Here is a 15523-nt window from a genome sequence, read left to right as displayed (position 1 = left end):
CTCACTCCATCCCTACCAACTTCTGAGATAGGGGTAAAAATGTATCCACAAGTGAGGATAAAAGTAGTAGGAAAAGAATGCATTTATCAAATACCTGTTTAATTCCTATTTTATGCCAGCACTGTTCCAAGTGCTTTACAAATATCATCTCATTTACTCCTCATCACAACCTTAGGAGGACGATGAGGTTCAGAGAGGGTATATCACTTTCCCAATGACACACAGCTAGTCTGTGATAGATCTGGATATGGACTTAGGCAACCTGGCTCAAGTCTATGCTTTTAACTACAGCACTTTGCGGCCTCAGCTAACAGAGGAGTCACTTCCATCAGGAGGCTGGGGGCTGGGGATTGTCAGTTACAGCTCTGGAGAAATGCCACACCCTATTTCTACCTGTTTGCCTTCCCTCTTGCTTCTAGCTCCCTGGGTTTGTGATTTCGAGTTCTGAGGCAGGTGGAGGGGACAGGCAACAGAGCCTGGTGGCTAACAGCATGGGCTCTAGGATGAGACAGATAATGGCTTCTGACCTGAGCACATTACCTCACCACCCTGGGCCTTGGTTCGCTCATCTATAAATGGGGATAATAATTCAGTCACGTGGTTGTTTTGCGAATTACACAAGATGATTTAGGTGAAGCTCTTAGTACAGTTAAAGGCGTAAATGGATTCTAAAAAAAAAATTAGCTATTGTTATCAATAAAGTGTAGAATGAAAGGGATTGGTTTAGTGGAGAACTGGTACAGATCAAAATAAAACAGAACTTTGTATGCTAGAACTCCTCAGTCTAGCTGGGCTTCTTGTCCAGACTTAAGAGCTTAGACTGCTTTCAGGACTCAGCCAGTGAGTGACAGGGGAATATTTCTAAACTCTTCAAACAAACTGATCCATCCCCAGCAGGCTGGCCGGGGTAGGGGGTGGGGGTGGGGGAGCATGGGAGGGTGATGATACACCAGGATGGGTCAGAAGTTCAGAGAGAAGAGCTCGTTATTGATCAACTACCAGGCAGGGTGCCAGGCTCTTTACCTGTACTATCTAGATTGATCCCCATAATTAATCTTGTAAGGAAGTGGTAGTGAGCATACTTTTTATTTATTTATTTATTTTGTGAGCATACTTTTTAAATTGACACTAAGGTTCAGAGAAGTTAAGTAACTTGTCAAGGTCACACAGCTAAAGAATGGCAGAGTTGGAATTTGAACCCACATCTCCAAGACTGTTATAATTGGAGGGAACTTGTAAGATGTCTAAAAGGGGCTTCTTCCTTACTCACCATCTGCCTTCTGCCTTGCCACATCCCTCCCCACCCAACCAGAGGCCAAGACCCAACTGGGTGAGCCAACAGCAGGTCCCAGCATGTGCCGCCTGGGGCATGCCAGGGCCTGGACCCTCTGGTACCCTGGAGGATAGTCATGCCGCCAGTACATCCCTGCTGATAGACCCCGCTGGGAGGGCCACTCCCCTCCTCACACGTGCCTGGGAGGCAGGACTGGGGGCTCCTCCTCAGGAGGGGCTGGGGATGCAGACCCTGGGAGAGGCTGGAGAGTGGTCTTAGGTACGGAAGTTCTGGTCCTCCCCATTGTGCGCCCCCCAACCCCCTCGCCCCCTTCCAGGAAAGTGGAGTGCGGAGCGGCCAGTCCTCCACCCAAGGGACCCAGGCAGGTGGCAGCACAGAGCCGCAAGGGCAGCCGGCCCTCTGACCTCTCCTCTCCACTTCCCAAGGGTCCTTATCTTTTGGGGGAAGAAGGCGCCAAAGCTTTGGGACTGTCCTCCCTAGGAGGTTAAGGAGGGTTAGGGACAAAGCACGCCCCCTCCCCCCAGCAGGGCCTTTGCCCCTCTCCGGTTCCGCGAACCAATCCTTTCTCCACCGCACCCTCCAACGCAGGCCCGGGCGGCTCATGAATGAACTGCACTGTGTGGGGCGCAAGGAGAGGACACGCTCCCGGGGCCAGTCGCCTCCCCAGCCGTCCGACCAGTCCCCAGACCGGCCGAGGACAGCGGCCGGCCTCGCGCCAGCTCTCGCGAACCCTGCCCTTGCCCGAGCCTGAAGCCCCTGCCCCGGGCCGACTTCGGGGGTACTCGGCCCCTGGAGCCGGGGAAAAGATAAAAAGACGCCGAGGGCATTGGACTTGGCGACCCTGGAATCCAGAACTCGGGGGCGGGGGCGGCAGATTCCCTACCGCGGCGGCGGGCTGATCGGGCGCAGCTGGAACCCCGGAGGGGCGCGGAGGGGAGGCGCACCTGGACCGGGCAGGTGGGGAGGAGAGTGGTGCTAGGGGGCCGGGGGCTGAGGTCCCACCCTTCGGATCTCTCGAGGGGTGGGGACAGAGGGCAGTGTACCTCTGGACCCCAGGCAGGGGTCGGAGGACTCACACGATAGGCTCAGGATGGTGCCGGGGTTGGGGGCAGCGCGCGGCACCCCTGGGTCCCGCGGGCCCCGGGCACCTCTGGGTCCCGCAGGAGGTTGAAAGGGAGGGGACGCGCAGCTGAGATCGGGGTTTTTCTTTAGGGTGGTGGTGGGATCCTCAAAAGAAAGGAGACGGGGCTGGGGAAGGGTCGCGTACTCACCCCCAGGCGCAGACTCGGCTCCGGCTCCGAGCCCCGGGTTGGGGCGGGGCGGGGCTGGGGGAGGGGGAGGGGGAGTCGCTGGGCGGCTGGAGCTCCGGGCTCCTGCGGCGGCCGCGGCAGTGTCTGGGGGAGGGGGAGCGGGAGGAGGGAGGGGGAGCAGGAGGAGGGGCGGGGCCGCGCAGGCCACACCCCCACGCCAGGACACGCAAGGCGCGCGCACCCTCAGATCGCCGCCCTCCCGGCTGGGTCCGCCGCGCAGGCGCAGAGCGAGAGGCCGCGTGGGGGGGAAGGCGGCGCCGGGCCAGTGAGGCCCGCGGCGGGATATTCCTAGGCGGCGAAGGCGGTATGGAGTGTGTCTGGGGGGAAGGGACGTCACGCTCCTGACTTTCTGCTTCCCGTCTTCCTTTCTTCCCGGCTGGAGCCGTGGCGCGCTCCCCCGGGGTGGGTGAGGAAGGGCCGGAGTGCGGGGATCGTGGGCCTTCCAGGGGCAAAGGGTCCCGACGGGGAGGGAGACCTCTGACCCGGACCCTGCTCTCTGCCACTCTCCGAGGGCGGCCCCGCTCTCTGGGGCCTCTGAGACCCCGCGCCCCTGGCCCGCGCTCACCTGCTTTTTCTAGGGCTGGGGCGGGTTGCCGCCAGGCTTCACGAGGTGGCCTAGGCCGATCAGTCTGGCGCGGCTCCTCTGGTTTGTCTTATTTCTCTCCTTCTCCCTTTCCTTTCCCGACTTGGGTCTTGAGATGACGTTGTGGCTCTTTTGCCAGGCGCTTCTCTGGTTTGGAGAGTGAGTCCACCGCTTTCACGGTCATGCCGATGAGTGGCTCCCCCGGCTCCAGGGGGTTCCCTGGTTTCTCATTTCACCCGAGGCTGCATCTGCCAGGGATTAAGACTGGAAAGATGAGAGAGAGAGGGGGGTGGGGGTGTGTGTGTCTGCGCGTGTGCATAACTCCTGTATGTTACCCACAAAATAGACGACAAAGGCATGCGGAATACCAACTTGTTCGTTTAATTGTGGGCTCATGGAAGGCTTTCTTCTCTTCAAGCTTGAGAACAGGCTTGCGGACAGAAGGGAAATACTGCTTTACATGGTGGGCAGTAAATGAATTTTGCCACCTTAAGAGATTCATGGACTGAATTTATAAAGAGGTTAATAAAACAGCATATGATGGAGTCACTGGGTTACTGGGGAAAACCTGGAAGGTTGGGAGATACTTGTGGGGTTGCTGGACAGAAGATGGGCACTGCCTATTTGGTTGTGGTTGGTTAGTGTGTCTGCTCTCTGCTGGGTTTTTCAAGGGCTCAGTAGCAGCTTGTGGAAGGCACTGGTAAGGTTTACATACAGTTCAAACTGAATTCCCATTGCAACTGTGCCATTGGTTAATTGGAAATCAATTTAGTGGATCATGGCCATCATTTAAGAAAAAGTAAAGTAGAATAGAAAATATCAGTGCATTGTACCTAGGGAGGGTAAGTATTGTTTTTGGACACCTGCTTCAAGTATACACACGTGAAAGTGTGTGAGTATATTAGGAGTTGTGATACAGTGTGTTTCTGTGCGTCACAAAAGTTTGAAGTGCGTTGATTTCCTGTGTTCTCCTGTTTGTGGTCTTACCTTCATCAACCTGAGTTTTCAGTCATTTAAAATTGTCCGTGAGGATGCAGTCAGGACATCAGGGATGTATAGTAAGGAGCAGGGTAGGTTGGTTTTTTCAGGAAGGGCTGTGCTAGAGGAAAGTTCACTCTTCACTCATGGAATTATGTACAATGGAAGAAAAAGGATTTTGTTGGAGTAGGAAATGTTACTTAGGAAGGATAGAAAGGGAGATGGGGTTAAGCTATGTTTGGCAGACTGCCTGGTGGGAGAAGTCTTTGCAGGCTTGGATTCTGGGAGCTGTTTTGGGTAGGAGCAAGCAGTTTGGATGACAAGGAATCTGTTCTCTTTGTGTTGTTGTTTTTCCCTTGTGTAGAATTGTCCATTTTACCCTTAGAGCTTCTTGGATGTGTATTTCCTATGGAACATTTTACATATTGTGTTGATTTTATGGTAGTAGAGCTGGTATGATCCCTTGCCGAGTAGCACTTGTAATGGGGTATCTGGAAAGTGAGAATAGAACCCATGTTACCTGGTTTGGGGACCCCTGAGGATCACTGAAAGGTATTTCTCATGTATTATTATCTTTTTAATAATGCAGTTAGGTATGTTAACGTGTGGTGGATTCCGGATCGATTTCTGCCTGTGCCTAGTTAAGGGTCACCACATATTAACAGAGGAGACATTTCAGAAAGCCTGAGGTGAGAATTGAATTGAGTACCCTGTGGAATACATGAAGGGACGACGGCCACAATGTTTTCTTATCGCCCCTGAATATGAATGGTGCAAACCTTCCCTGGAATTCATATTTCAGAAGGGAGCCTGTTGGGCACCGAACATGATTACTTAGACTCTCCTCAGCATTTAGCATCTTACATGATGTAAGAGTCCTTTGAAGCCTGTCTCACCCCACTCTTGTCTTGGTGTTATGACACCTGGACCCACATAAGATGGATTTTCCTGTTGTTTTGTTACTAGAATAGTTTTTATGGCCATGAAGGGGCTGGGGAGGGTTTCAGAAATCAGGTTACAATTGATCTTCCTTTTTAGAAGCTGACGGTTTGTTCTGGGTTGTGGCTCACCCTGGTGCAATTTTACACCATTGTGTGTTAACAATGACAACCAGCTTGTGTGAGAGAGCTATGATTCAGATCCCAGAAACTGCTCTGGGTCAAGTAATATGCTCTTCTTTTAAGAAAGGTGCCAGGGGACTTCCCTGGTGGTCCAGTGGTTGAGAATCTGCCTTGCAATGCGTGAGACACTGGTTTCATCCCTGGTCTGGGAATTAGGATCATGTGTGATGTGTAACGACTAAGCCCGTGTATGGTAACTATGCAGCCAGATAAATAAATTACAAAAAAAGGTGTCAGGTAGCCTGTTATTCCCCAGTGAAACACAACTCAGAATGGGAAAGTCTCCTTGTCAAAAGCTTAAAAAAAATCATCTATGTCATTAGAAAAGAGAGAGCACTTTCCATATCTACCATTGTTTTTTTTTTAATTATTAATTTATTTGGCTGTGCTGGGTCTTGGTTGCTGCACGGGCTTTCTCTAGCTGTGGTCAGCGAGCTGCTCATGGTGGTGGCTTCTTTCGTTATGGAGCACAGGTTCTAGGGCACAAAGGCTTCAGGAGTTGGGGTATGTGGACTTAGTTGTGGCTTCCCAGCACAGGCTCAGTAGTCATGGCACGGTGCATGGGCTTAGTTGCTCCGAGGCATGTGGGACCTTCCCAGACCAGGGATGGAACCTGTATCTCCTGCATTGACAAGTGGATTCTTATCCACTGTGCCACCAGCGAAGCCCTTCTGTGTCTACCTTAAGCTGAAACACACTTTCAGGACTGAGTGATCTTTCACACGGATAGTGCTGCCCTGAGAATTGGGGAGTGAAGCTGTTCTCACTGGGCAGAATCCAGAGAGGGATTCCCCTACTTGAAAACAGCCCCTTCTGTGGGTGAAGCTAAAACACTTTTATTTCCATGCCTCCTTGCTCTTCCCAATGACCCCTGCTTGACAGAGTCACTGAGGCCTAGAGAAGTGGATTCCAAGGTCACAGACTTGGCAGGAGAAGAGGGGCGGTAGGGGTGGAGGAGATACCTTTTCTGTGGGCTTTTCATCCCACCCCACCCACCCTCCTGCCTTGCCTGCCCATCTGACATCTCCATAAACCTAGCTCCTTGTCACCGCTTAGTAGCGGTGATTAAGTAGAATTTAACTTCGGCTTGTACAGTTTTTCTGAGATGACCATACCAAGAATGTTACAAACTTCTGGAACTATAGGTGTTTGCACATCTGTGAGGTGGGGATGGCAGGGGATCAAAACTATAATAGATTAAAAATCTACATATTGAAAAACCAACTTGAATAATCAAAAGCTGTCAGATATTTTTAAGAACCATGATTTTAAATACTCCTGTAACAAAGTGGAACAAATGAATATACAAGTTAATAAACACATATAGGTAAATAAACAGAAGAACCCTAGAAATGTTTTTTTTTTTGTTTGTGAGTCAGCTTGAGAACTGGATGGAATTCCCTGGTGGCCCAGGGGTTAGGATGCCCAGCTCTCACTGCTGAGGGCCCGGATTCAGTCCTTGGTCGGGGAACTAGGATCCCACAGGCTGTGCAACCTCACGGAAAAGAAGCAAACATCCAGGACTTTCCCAAAAGAAAAAAAAATGGAGAGTTGGGGTCCTCGTTGGTAGCCATGGTAGAAACAGCACATTGAGCTATTGAGGGATGTTTGCTTCTTTTTAAAAAAAAGTTTTGGCTATGCTGCATGGCATGTAGGATCTCAGTTCCCCAGCCAGGGATCAAACCTGTGCCCCCTGCAGTCCAAGTGCAGAGTCCTAACCACTGGACCCCCAGGGAAATCCTGGATGTTTGCTTCTTGATAGTAGAAACTGTGAAAACTCACACCTTTGCGGGCGTATCAGAATCAGCTTCAGAATTGGTCCTAGGCTGTGCTGTGTGTAGAGCAGATATCTATTGAAAAGATGGCTGTTTTGAGTTTTAAAAGATGATGTGGCAGCTTTGAGAAAGAAAGAGTGCTTGGACTGTGTGGGGTATGTTCATTTCTATAAAGTTTATTAGTGGTTAAAGCAGCACTTCACCTGCTCAGGTATTGTGCGGGGTGTAGTAGGAACAGCTTTCTACCCTTCTTCCATCCCTAGGACAAGTCGCTTAGCACTTCTGACTTAATTTCTCCATCTGCAAAATGGCACTCTGTTGAACCTTGAGCTGTTCAGAAATCCTTAGTGGAATCAACCCTCCCCAAACGGTTGCTGTTTGTCATCTGTCTGTATTTCCGTTGGGTGCTCAGAAATGAAGTCAACCAAGAAAGTGATCTGTGTGAAAATACTTTGAGAATTGTGAGATGGTGTATAAACACAAAACTACTGAAAGAGACTCCTTCCCCAGCAAAACAGTAATGAGTATTTAAGCAACAGATAAGAGTACTTTTTGGTCCAGAATGATTGGGGCGAAACCTGCAGCAGATGGGAGGAGCTGTCTGCATGACACACACGGTGAAGGGTCCAAGGAGGTCTCTCTGTCTCTTTTTTAAAATTTTATTTGTTGAAGCTGCTAGGCCTCAGTGTTTTCTTGCTTTAATGAAGAAGGACATTTATATCTTTATGCTAGGTAGAGTTTGTCTGTTTTGTGGCTGGACCTTGCATTTAATTTCTCTTAGTGTTTCTTTTCACTTCTGCCACTTACTAACAGAATCGCCTTTAAAAGAATTGTCTTTTGTGATTGTGCTGAACTCTTTGTTTTTTCTCTCTTCTTTAGAACCTGGACCTAAAGAGGGAAATTGTTAGGGTAGAAACAATGTATAAATGTATATGGATCTGTGATACTAAGTACAGTATTTTGCTGACCCTGAAGCTCAAGTAGGCTTCCCAGGTGGCGTTAGTGGTAAAGAACTCACCTGCCATTAAAGGAGACGGAAGAGACCCTGGTTCCATCCCTGGGTCTGAAAGATCCCCTGGAGGAGGGCATAGCAACTCACTCCAGTATTCTTTCCTGGAGAATCCTATGGGCAGAAGAGCCTGATGGGCTATAGTCCATGGGGTTGCAAAAAGTTGGAAATGACTTAAGTGACTTAGCATGCATGCATGCAAAGCTCAAGTAATGGTACTTTCTAGCTTTCTACAAAGCATCCCTCTGCTTTTCTAGTTCAGTCTGTCTGTATTAACATTAGCTAAAAACGAGTTCTCCATGTCTAGTAAGCTCCCCCAAGCCACTGGGAGGCTGAATGAAGGGCACAAGAAAGACCACCAACCCTCTGATATTGAGTCTGTCTAGAGCCAGAGGGTTAATTGCAATTGCAGGTAAATAGTATTCATTTAACAGATACTTACTGAGCTCCATTTGTGTGCCTGGCCCTGTTGTAGGTCCTGAGCAGGCAGCTCTGGACAGGGCATGGACCGTTCCTGCCCTCACAGAGTCCAGTGGGACCCACCCTAACCTGAAGTGATGCCAAGTGAAAAACTCACCTGTGTGACCCTGAAATCTGCAGTCCTCCCTGACCTCCACAACTGAAGGGAGAGCTTAAACCAGGATGGAAAATAAGCACAACTCTTGGGTTATATTAAGTAGTTTCTGTCTGTCTCTCTCATCTTCCTCCTCTTGCCCTCCCATTCCCCCGCCACCAGAGGTTGTGATTCATGTGCTAAACCTGGAGGACAGTGCTCCACGCTGACCAGGAAGCGGCCTGAAAAGCCATATCTGGCACCATAGTCTTCCGAATACTTAGCCACCTCTGCGTGAGAGTGCAGAGGAGGAAATACCATCAGAGTTAGCTTCCTGTGCAAACACAGGACTCAGGATAACGTTGTTTGTGAAACAGAGCAGTATATATAGTCTGATCCGAAGTGGATCAGGGTCTTTGTCTACAGGATGGATTTATCCTAAGAAATAACATCAAGGTCAGTCAAAGTTGCTGTGAAGGAAATTACTGCCTCCATCACTCCTCCCTGATCTGAACCAGTTGTTCAGTGGTGGGATGAGGTGTTTTTCCACAGTGGGCAGTGATGGCGCCAGGCCCAGGAGATGATTCCAGGGGCCTGTAGACGTAGCATTGGCTCATTCTCCCTCGACTAACACCATGGGTCTCCTAAAGCTTGTTTGCATGTGTTGTGTGAGGTTCTGATAAACAGATAAGATTTCCCTGTGTGGATCACAGGTACGGGAATCTGTCTATTGGCTACCTCATTTATTTTATTCATTAAATATTTATTGCATTCCCACCCAGTGAGGACCTGCTGGGATCTTTTGCTGGAGTGGCTGTGGAGGGGACCACAGCTTTTTTCTTTTTAATATACAAGAATATTTGGTTCTTTTATGCTTTCAAGTTCATAGGAATGCTTACTGCTGTCCATTGGATGTCTTTAAGTCCTTTGGGTCTGGAGGTCACTATCAGATCTGCCAAAGACCTAGTGAAGAGTCTCTGAATTGGGCCTTTTCTTGTGAGAATGGTGGTGCTCCCTGGAGGTGGAAATGTGTTACTCTTGTGTTTGAGTGCAGTACAAATGATCCTGTGTGTGTGTGAGTCCTGAATTCCTGTAGAGAGTTCAGATACCACATTGTCAAGATCTCTGTGGTCTGAGTTTTGGATAGTGAGTAGCAAGAACTGGAATGTTAAGGGCTATCAGCCTTATCTCAAAAAAAAAAAAAATTCCAAATTTATTCCACGTCTGAGTTTGGTGATGAAAGTGAGAGCCACAGAGTTCCTTGGCACAGATGCCCAGGTGTCCTCGGAGTGCAGCAGGGGTGGCAGCGGATGCGGCAGCCTCATACAGAGCTGCTCGGAGGAGGTGTGTTTGGAGCCAGGGCTGCTGAGTTGGGCAGAGACAGCCCAGAGGGTGGGGGTGGCCTTGAGCGAGGCGCAGAGAGGCGGCCTGGGTGTGGTTTGTGTGCAGACCGCCCTGCAGACTCCCGGGAGGCGCCTTGAATGGGAGAGTTTGTTACACCCAAGGCAGGGAGAATTCTGGGGAGCCCCTGGGCTCCTCTGCACTTGTTGGATTCCCACGAGTACCATGGAGGAAATGGTGCTGAGTGGAGAGGCTGGGTGTTGCAATCCTCAGGAGAGGGAATGTGGGTGCCGTCAGGCTCGCTTGGGGGTTCTGAGGAGCCTCTTCTCTCCCAGGAGAGCGAGCAGGGGCCCCAGAGTGAGATGTGGAGGCTTGGCCGAGACTGGATGTAGTGGCTACCTGGACCAGAAGGACTGCTTTTTAGAGCTCTCTCTTTTTTAAAAAACAAAAAACAAAAAAACCCCGCCAATTTTCCATTATTGTTCAGTGTGTGGAGCTCTTCTTGCCATCTACACTACAAATTGTCTTCAAAACCTAAATTGGATAAAAGTGAATAAGTTTCACCTGCTGTTTGTCTACGTTTCAGTCGACTCAGGAAGCACTGAGTTGGTGGGGCTGAGTAAAACATGCCTGTGATAACAGTATTCCTGATGGAACAAAGATGATCTAACGATTGGAAAAATATTAACATTTAAATTGAAGTTACCACGTTAATTCCACTGAATAAGAGAAGGGAAGCCAGCTACTGCCGTTCGGATTTCCGCTTTTGTCGCTCCTGGCTGTGCAACTTGGGCAGATCATCTAACCTCTGTGGACCTCATTTCCTCAAGTATAAAGTGGGGTGAATAATAGTGCCCATTTCATAGTTTTGGGGAAACTTAAATGAGATGATAATGGAAAGCACTGAGACACAGTATAACTACTCTACCGAATACATTTTCATAAACAAAGCAAGCAGGAAAAGACCAGGTGACCCTCAAAGCTGTTCTTCACCCTGAGCCCCTGTGTGAAGTGGGCTTTGTACGGCAGAGTGAGGCCACACAGTGTGGAGGGAAGACCCTTGGGCCAGAGCTGGGTCCACTTCTGGTTCTGCTTGTGCCCTTGGCTAGTTACGGGGCTTAATGCAAGTCCCCGTCTCTCTCTCTCAGTTTCCTCATCTTCAAAACGGATGTGATGTGATGACGACAATGATGGAGAAGGCTGATAGGTATTGAGTGCGGACACGGGGCTCTGTGCTTTGTGGGGTTTACCTCATGACTGCCCTGTGAGTAGGTGTTACTGGTGGGGAAACCCTCAGTTACAGTTGGGGAAGCCGAAGCTCATAGTTCTTGTCCAGGGCCACGGAGCTGTTACGGTAAAGCTGGCGTCATCCGATAGTCTTTGATTCTGTGTGTCAGTTGTTAATAGTTCCATAAGTTGACCATCTTCTCTTGCATGTAATTTTCTGATCATTTGGGCCACTCCTCCTTGGGTTGTCTTAAGGAAACAATGGATAATAAGCTTGAGCTTTGAGGTTAAATCATAGTTAATAAGCATTCCTGGAGTGTTTAGGTATTTCTGTGAAAGTAAATAGTGAGTTTTCCCCACCTTTATTAAATAAAATCTTATCTAAGGTGCTTTGAACTTAGGCAAGGCAGAGCTATGTGTAAATACTACAGTGGTAGAGGCTTTCTCAGCAGAGCTCTTGAATGAGGCCCTCTGTGGCCAAACATTTGGGTGGAAAACAGGCACGTTTTGCAGCTGGAATTACCAGTTGGTTGTAGGTTTTTCTTAAACATTCCCTTCACTGATACCCAGGTATTGCGGAAACCTGGGGATGGGCCATAGTTTTTGGTGCTCAGGAGCCGCGGGGTTGAGGTTCTGCAAGCTGGAGTCACCAGTGTTGGACTGGTGTTTACTCTTTTATCTCCACCTTGTTCTCCCAAACCCCGCTTTCAGCTGCCAGTGGGGTAGGTAGTTTCCCTGTGTTATGCTGTCGTTTGGGAGACTGATCCAAATAGAGACCGAGGTCACTGACTTGACAAGGGCGTCCTTTGCACTGCTTTGCCAACCCTGAGCTGTCCAGGTGTCTGGCTTTTACATTTGAGGGAAAGGTGATGTGGTGGCGGACAACCTGGGTGGTTCCTCCAGGTAATCTGCTCTCCTCCAAGGAGTGGAAGTTCTGATTTCAGGAGGCACTTGAGTGTCAACAAGGGACCAGTGTCGTCTATGGAGGATGTGGGAAGTGGTCCCTACCTGGCTGTGTCCCACGGGATTCCTTTTTTCCTCCTGCCTGTGGAAGTGAGGTAATGGTGAAGGCACTCACTGCGCTCTTGTGTTACCCACAGCGAGAACTGCTGCGGGCCATTCCAGCGCTCTGACCCCACTTAGAATATGAATCAGCAAAACTGTCGCTGGAGTTCATCTAATCATCTGCCTATCTTTTAACCACTAAGATTTATATTTAGTGACTAATGATCCTGTGCTCAAAGTGCCATCTCCCACACAAGTCCCCAGTAGTCTTTAAAAACAAAACAAAACAAAAACCAAATACACCAAACTACTGGCTCTGAGTGAGGACACTGACTTAGAAATAAATCCTTACCTCTCTTTGCCTGCAGGAGTTGCCATCTTGGGATCCCATGGCTTTCTCTAGCGGGCTCTGGGGCCCCTGCGTCCACATGAGCAGAGCATTCAGCCAGCGCTGTTTCAGGTAACTTTTCCTAATGAGTTCTTCAAGCTGTGTCTTTGAGTAAGCCCCCTATCAGGACTGGGTATTGTGGTGAGTAGAGTGGCAGTGGACCCTCAGGGAGGTGGGCTTGGGGTCCGGGGAGACTAGAGCACTAGATGGAGCTGGGGTTTGGGCAGCCCAGGTTGGGGGGTAGGTAACGGGGAGATGGTGCTGTTGGAGACGGGACTGGGAATGGACCTGGAGGAAGATGAAACCTCCTTGCCTACCAGACTCTTCCAGTGAATCTGCTGTCTCTTGACCCTGTTGTTTCCTAAGTGCATTAAAACCTTCTCTTTTAAGAATAAATATCTATATATTTATGTGTGTAATGAATAACTTTGCTGTGCATGTGAAATTAACACATTGTACTTCAGTTTAAAACATATATACAAGTGAATGAAAGTAGAGGGCAAAACCCTTCTCTTTTAAAAATATATGTATTTTTACCTCACAGGCTAATTACCACTCAAGCATGATGAAAGTGTGGCAGCCTCCCCCTTCCCGTTTAGATGCTAAGCCAGGACTGAGAGTGCAGGTTGCATTCTTGTTGGCAAACAGTGCCTTTTGGCCCTGTTCGTGCACTCATTCCGCAGGCGTTTACTGAACCCTGTGCCTGGGTTTGGTCATAGAGAGATGAATAAGACTTGCTTCCTGCCCTGGCAGAGTTCTCACAGTTGGCCATGGGAGCAAAGTTGGAAACAAATAACTCTAAGAAAAATGTGACCAGTATAATAATAGAGGCTTGTACAGTTCTTTGGAAGGCTCAAGACAGGGGCCGCTAATAGAGGAGGAAGCGGGGGGAGGGGGGAGAGGCGGACAGAGGCCACCTTCCTAGAAGGGAAGTGGGGGCAGGCCCTGTCCCAGCCCCCAGAGAGGGCCGTGAGGCTGGGCAGGCTTGGACAGCTCCAGGGGTTCCCGGCCCCAGGGCTCAGAGTAGATGTGTGAGTGGCAGAAGGTGGAGGATCTGGGAAGACAGGTACATTAGGACCAGGTTGTTGACAGTGTAGACAAGGGGGACCACTGAACAGTCCCAAGCAAGGGAGTAGCCTCTGTTTTATATTCTAAAAAGAGGTCTTGGTTGGCAGAGTGAGGTGCGCAGGGAGCCGGTCAGGACACTAACATAATGGTTTGGTGTAAGAGTGTGAGCTGCTGGATGAAGGAATTTGTTGATGGGGTGGAGGGGAGGGTCAGAGGTGTTCAGAAGGTGGCGCCAGCAGAGGTTGGATGGAGAGAGGTTTATGGCTCACGAGCTAGAGTTTTTGGAGAAGCCACTGTCTAGGCAGAAAGCCCATCAGCCGGAGGAGGCTTGCAGGGGAGGCAATGAGGTTCCTGTGGCACCGACTGAATTTGCAGCCTCTGTAGGACACATGCGGAGAAGGCAATGACACCCCACTCCAGTACTCTTGCCTGGAAAATCCCATGGATGGAGGCACCTAGTAGGCTGCAGTCCATGGGGTCACGAAGAGTCGGACACGACTGAGTGACTTCAGTTTGACTTCTCACTTTCATGCATTGGAGAAGGAAATGGTAACCCACTCCAGTGTTCTTGCCTGGAGAATCCCAGGGACAGGAGAGCCTGGTGGGCTGCCGTCTATGGGGTCGCACAGAGTTGGACACGACGGAAGTGACTTAGCAGCAGCAGCAGCAGTAGGACACATGAGGAGCTTGGAGTGGAACTACAGGACTGGAAGATAGGCGAGGCATGGGGCTGGAGATGGAGTTTACTAGTCGGAAATAACAGGAATAGATGACATCGCCCAGGGCAGGCATGTAGAACGAGAGAGGACCCCGGGTCGCCCCAGAGAACCAGCACTAGGGTCCTAGTGACAGAGGAAACTAGAATTCCCACTGTCATCAGGTGGCTTAATAGTAGCTCATTTGCCTTTAATAGTACTCTTTCTATTGGGGGGAAATTAAAAGATTGTTAGCTTATTTTCAATTTCTGCTGTGCTGTGTCAAGGGACTCCCTAGGCAGACATACCCACTCGGATCTAATGGTTCCAGCACCAAGCAGATGGGACGTCTGGGAGTCAGTGTTTTCTGGGGGAGCAGGTTTTGCAGGCTAGGCAGGGGCAAGGCCTGGCCTGTAAGATAGTCCCTTAATCCTCCGAGGCCTGTTGGAAACCAGAGGCTTTAAATTAGGGCTGCCATGCCGTTCACTGTAACAGAATATTGGGTCCCCTTTAGAACCCATCCAGATCAAGGTCCTGACCCGGCAGCAGAAGCTGTGAGGAGCTTCTTACAGTGAGGACACCTCTGGTGTCAGGGCCCTGCTGATGTGCGTGCTGCCAAGCTGGGCCTGGCAGAGGCCGCTGTGCCCTGACTGGCAGAGCTGCAGGCCTCAGACTTTCTTCCTCTTCCACCAGCACCACTGGCAGCCTTGGCGCAATTCAGAAGATGACGCGGGTGCGTGTGGTGGACAACAGCGCCCTGGGGAACACCCCTTACCATCGCCCTCCTCGCTGCATCCACGTCTATAACAAGAACGGGGTGGGCAAGGTGGGCGACCGGATCCTGCTGGCCATCAAGGGGCAGAAGAAGAAGGCGCTCATCGTGGGGCACCGCATGCCTGGCCCCGCAATGACCCCCAGGTTTGACTCCAACAACGTGGTCCTCATCGAGGACAATGGGAACCCAGTGGGGACCCGAATCAAGACACCCATCCCCACCAGCCTCCGCCGGAGGGAAGGCGAGTTTTCCAAGGTCCTGGCCATCGCTCAGAACTTCGTGTGAGCGGAGCCCAAGCGCTGGCCTCGGGGGCTCGTGGATGGAGCCGTTCTGAGAACTGTGCCTCTGCTGAGAGGGAGCCCGGGAACAGTGTCCTGTGGGAAAATAAACGCTTCCATGTA

The 15523-nt window shown here is 50.2% G+C and overlaps 2 protein-coding genes and 1 non-coding gene across 7 annotated transcripts in view; 1 reads left to right on the top strand and 2 right to left on the bottom strand.

The window, feature by feature from the left end:
• TMEM63B (transmembrane protein 63B) overlaps positions 1-3436 on the bottom strand; it is a 25395-nt gene extending 21959 nt beyond the window's left edge. Inside the window, exon 1 of one of the 2 annotated variants that reach the window (XM_061146820.1) lies at positions 3170-3436. The gene's annotated coding sequence lies outside the window, so the exon portion shown is untranslated. Of the gene's footprint in view, positions 1-2565; positions 2688-3169 lie in introns of those variants that run through there. The other variant, XM_061146821.1, reaches the window with a different exon arrangement.
• Positions 2787-15523, top strand: MRPL14 (mitochondrial ribosomal protein L14). 4 transcript variants are annotated; one of them, XM_061146824.1, is made up of 3 exons: positions 2787-2908; positions 12565-12656; positions 15041-15523. In XM_061146824.1, the coding sequence occupies exons 2-3, from the start codon at positions 12586-12588 to the stop codon at positions 15405-15407; spliced, it is 438 nt and encodes a 145-aa protein (XP_061002807.1). In that variant the 5' UTR covers positions 2787-2908; positions 12565-12585; the 3' UTR covers positions 15408-15523. The 4 variants fall into 4 exon arrangements, with proteins under 4 accessions (XP_061002807.1, XP_061002806.1, XP_061002809.1 ...); XM_061146823.1 differs by having other exon boundaries at positions 2855-3006; XM_061146826.1 differs by having other exon boundaries at positions 2874-3010.
• TRNAP-UGG (transfer RNA proline (anticodon UGG)) lies at positions 6950-7022 on the bottom strand. The gene has a single exon. It is a non-coding gene; the product is annotated as a tRNA-Pro (tRNA).

This window comes from Dama dama, chromosome 7 (assembly GCF_033118175.1).
Source record: "Dama dama isolate Ldn47 chromosome 7, ASM3311817v1, whole genome shotgun sequence".
NCBI classification, from domain to species: Eukaryota; Metazoa; Chordata; class Mammalia; order Artiodactyla; family Cervidae; genus Dama; species Dama dama.
Note: the sequence above shows the minus strand (reverse complement) of the source record. Positions and strands in the feature narration are given on the sequence as shown.